Genomic DNA, 4,546 nt, shown 5'->3' with positions numbered 1-4,546 from the left:
CCTTGTCTCTCTGCATCTCTCCTTCTCTGCATCTCTCATTGTCTCTGTGTCTCTCCTTGTCTCCTTGTCTCTCTCCATGTCTCCTTGTCTCTCTGTATCTCCATCTCTCTCTCCCTTTTTCTCTGTCTTCATGTCTCTTTCCTTATCTTTCTTTCCCTCTCTGTCTTTCTTCATTTCTCTTTCCTTGTCTTTCTGTCTCTCTCTTTTTCCTGTCTCTCTATCTCTCTCCATCTTTCTCTCTCTTTGTCCTCCCATCTCTCTATCGATACACAAACACACTTTTTAAGGGTTAGTCAAAAAGTATTGCTACGAAATCATAGAAACCTTTGTTAAACGAAATTACCAAGATATGAAGTTATTGTTTTTCAGCATCAACTCCACCTAGGTCTATACATTTCTTAAGGTGGTGTTTCCATCTTTCTAGCCCTTTCCCAGAAGAATTCTTCCCGCTTCGATTTACACCATGTCAAAACAGCAGTTTGGGCATCTATCTGGGTTCTCTAAAGAAGCAAAAACACTAAAACTAATATATATGTAAGTTGTTGTTAAGTGCTGTCGAGTTGGTTCTGACTCATAGCAACCCTATGTATGGTTTCTGAGGAATGGCTGGTGGATTTGACCTGCTGACCTTGTGGTTCAAACCAACCTTGCTGTCCAATGCATTATCCTATAGCACCACACCAGGACTCATTATGTATGTGTGTTGTTGTTGTTAAATGCCTTCGAGTTGATTCCAACCCATAGCGACTCTGCATAGGGTTCCAAGGAGCAGCTGGTGAGCTTGAACCGCCAACCTTGCAGTTCTAACGACTTTGCAGTCTGACACACCAGGACTCCTGTATATGTATAGAGAGAGGTTTAGCTCAAGGATATGGCTCACACCATTGGAGAGGTGGGCAAGTCCCGAGTCCTTCGGTCAGATGTCAAGCTGGAGGTTTCTTCTGATTCATGTAGCTGCAGGAGATGATGACCACGAGATTGGCTGCTGATGGCCCCCAGGATTGACAGACAGCATGGCAGCCAGGCCACTGGCTCAAGGCCAAGTAACTAGATGTTGGATGATGAGCAAGATGCAGGATCCAGACCTCACAAAAAGCAAGCCAGCTTGGCCACACCCTGAAGGACAATTCCTTTCAGTTGACTGACCCCTCATAGCAGATTCCATCATGGAGAGATTATAGTAGATCCATCGTAGGGGGTTCGTACATCTTAACTGTTAAACCACTGAGAAGCCTGACCCAGCCAAGTTGACACAAAACACGGTCTATCACAACATCCTCCGGGGAATTAACACCAGGCTCCCTTTAAATGGTTCTTTGAGTTTGGGGAAGAAGAGGAAGTGTGAAGGGGCAAGGCCAGGGCTATAGGGTGGATTGAGTAAGATTTCCCAATGCAATTTTCCAAGGCCAGCCTTTGCTACCCTCCAAGAATGAGCAAGTATATTGTCATGCTGAGAAAAAAGTTCCTTACTGCAATCTTCCTGGCCTTGTTCTCATCAATACTGTTTAAATTCTCTTAAAACTTCTTCCTAATAAGTCCTTGTGATCATTCTGTGTCCTTTAGGACAATCTATCAAGATGACCCCCTTTGGAATACCAGAAAACACACCCTAACCTTCTGATCTGTCCTCTCTGCCTTGAATTGAACTCCCCAGCATGTCCCCTTGGAAGCCACTGTTTTGATGGGACCTTTTTTATTTGGAGACACCCTAGTGAGACTAAGTTAGTGTATTACTGAGAGGATGTGTTTGCAACCCTTCACTGATCGCTGCCATGTTTAAACATGTTTTATTTGGAGTAAACTGTGTCTGTATGAACTGGAAGTCCAGTAACAACGCTGATATTCAGTTCCCACTCCTAGCCACCCTCTGCACAAAAGAATAAAACACAGCCCAGTCCTGCTCCAGCCTCACAATTGTTGTGTTTGAGCCCATTGTCGCTGCCACTGTGTTAGTCCATTTTGTTGGAGGTCTCCCTCTTTTTCACTGATCCTCCGTTTGTCCTCCAGGGACTGGTCCCTTCTGACAGTATGTCCCAAGTACAGGACACCAAGTCTCACCATCTTTTACATCTAAGGAGCATTTCTTCCAAAACAGATTATGGTATAGAAACTCCCACAGCCAACGAGTTCCTTCTGACTCACAGTGACCCTACAGGACAGACTGAACTACCCCCATAATTTCCAAGGCTGTAAATCTTCCTGGAAGCTGATTGCCATGTCTTTCTGCCTAGGAGCAGTTGGTGAGTTCAAACCACAATCTTTTGATTAGCAGCCAGCCGGTCACTGAACTACAGGATATATGCAGATATACATCTATGAGTTGCTTCGAAAAGCTCATGGAAAAATTCCATCATCTTTCAATTCCATTTTTCCACAAACTGTTTGAAGTCCCCTTGTATATCCATCTGTCTTTGTAAATCTGTCCCTGTTGGTATCTTCCTGCACCCCTCCCCGCTGGAGCCGGAGGTGGAGGAAGAGGGGGCGGGAATGGGGCGGGGATGGGGCGGGTTCCCTCCCTGAGACTTGACACAGGACAGTTTCCTTTCCGCTGCCACCTTCCCGGGCCCCAGACGCTCCAAGCAGCCCAGAAGAAGGCAGTGCCCACAGTGGCTTGGGGCCACTTGGGTATGCGGGCCCCGCGGGCTCCCTGGCCGCTCGTATGGGCCGTGCTGCAGCTGGGTTGGCGGCCAGGATGGCTTCAAGGTAAGAGGTGAGGGTCGGAGTTGGGGTTAGGGGCAGTAAGTCAGCAGAGGGATGGGGTTGGGCTCTCCAGAGGCTGAAGGCCCACCCCATGGCTCAGCACTGCCCTCCCTCCATCACTGCAGATGGACAAGTGCCCTTTCTGGGCTTGGCCTCTTTCCTGCCTGCTCCACCTGGAAGCATCCTTTGCTGGCTTGGCAGGAGCTCTGTTGCCCACCCTCTTCACTGTTTCCCTTTGGTGTCCTCGCCTGGCCTGGGGCTGGCTGTGGCCAAGGGCTTCACAGGTTGGATGGCTTGGTGGTACTTCTCTATCTGTCACAAGAGCTCGGCATGTCCAGTCCTGGAGGGGGCACCGGAAGGATTGGGGTACAGACCACCCTCTTCCTGGGTTCCCCTTGCCCTCGGCTATCATGGGGTCCACCGACTCCTCAGCCTCTGAGCTGGTAGACAATCACACAGATAGGAACACTGAGACCAGGTTTGGAGACTGAAGGGTGATTTCCCAGACTCCAGGCCCTAGGCCTCTCTGGTCTAACTGGGCTCAATGGTGCCGTAGCCAGGATGTGGGGGGGCAGGGCAGCAGAGCCCTGACACCCTTGTTCCAGTGGCACCCCATCCTCCACCAGGAAGGTCCGATCGAAGCGCTGGGGAGAAGATGCAGGGCAGAGTCACAGAGGGTAAGGAACGGGCTCTAGCACGTAGCTGTGATTCCGGCCAGTCATTCCCACTGCGTTCTGACTTCTTGGGATTCCAGGCCCCCCCCCCCCCAAGTATGGCATCAGAGCTCAGCTCCTGTGCCCAAATCCTCATGCCCCGGGGAGGTTTTCGTGAGGCGTGCCTCAGTTTCCCCACTCGCCTTCACTTTGCCACCAGGCGGCCTCCTCCGCTATCCCCTGGCTCAGGCTTCAGGGCGGCGCTGCTTCTTCATTTCCCAGACTTTATTTTTTTTTAAACTCCGTAACTCCACTCATTTGACTGCTTTCAATATGCTATTTTCAAAAGAATTAAGGCACAGAAAAGTGGCAGGTATTAAACAGGAATGAGCTAACCAGCGGTGCATGCTGGGAAGGTCACACACTGGGCCAGGTCCACTTGGCCCCTAAACTCCCTCTGGCCATACTTCTCTTCTGTGTCTTTCTCGGACAGGTCATGCAGATACCATTGTCCACATACAGACACATGCAGATGGCCTCAGAGTCCACTGAGGTCTTAGAGGTGGTGGTGGTGGTGTGCCTTGGAGTCGGTTCCAACTCATAGCCACCCTGCATAGGGTTTCATAGGCTGTAAATCTTTACAGGAGCAGAAAACCTCCTCTTTCTCCCACAGAACGGCTGGTAGTTTCAAACTGCTGACTTTGAGATTAGCAGCCCAAATCATAAGCACTACACTACCAGAGCTCCTTGGAGGGTAGGTTTTGTTTTCTCTGCAAGCAGTAAATGCTCTCAGCTGACAGCCCAAAGGTTAAAGGTTTGAGTCCAATCAGAGATGCCTTGGAAGGAAAGCCTAGAGATCTACTTCCCAAAGATTAGCCACTGGAAGACCTGTGAGCACAGTTCTACTCTGACGCATGTAGGAGCACCATGTGTGGGATCTACTTATGAAACATCATCCACTGAGAACCCTGTGATCACAGTTCTACTCTGACACACACGGGGACACCATGAGTGGAATCTACTTATAAAAAATCATCCACTGAGAACCCTGTGGGCACAGTTCTACTCTGACACACACACGGGGGCACCATGAGTGGAATCTACTTATGAAACATCATCCACTGAGAACCCTGTGGAGCACAGTTCTACTCTGACACACACGGGGCACCATGAGTGGAATCTACTTATGAAAA

At 49.5% G+C, this 4,546-nt stretch overlaps 1 protein-coding gene across 1 annotated transcript in view; it reads left to right on the top strand.

Annotated features, from left to right (window-relative positions):
• The first annotated feature begins 2,627 nt into the window (after positions 1 to 2,627).
• Positions 2,628 to 4,546, top strand: part of PDCD1 (programmed cell death 1) — a 12,210-nt gene continuing 10,291 nt past the window's right edge. The window contains exons 1-2 of the mRNA XM_006875238.1: positions 2,628 to 2,703; positions 3,327 to 3,377. Of these exons, the coding sequence (XP_006875300.1) occupies positions 2,628 to 2,703; positions 3,327 to 3,377 (127 nt within the window). The remainder of the gene's footprint in view (positions 2,704 to 3,326; positions 3,378 to 4,546) is intronic.

Source organism: Chrysochloris asiatica, unplaced genomic scaffold (assembly GCF_000296735.1).
Source record: "Chrysochloris asiatica unplaced genomic scaffold, ChrAsi1.0 scaffold00314, whole genome shotgun sequence".
Classification (NCBI taxonomy): domain Eukaryota; kingdom Metazoa; phylum Chordata; class Mammalia; order Afrosoricida; family Chrysochloridae; genus Chrysochloris; species Chrysochloris asiatica.
Note: the sequence above shows the minus strand (reverse complement) of the source record. Positions and strands in the feature narration are given on the sequence as shown.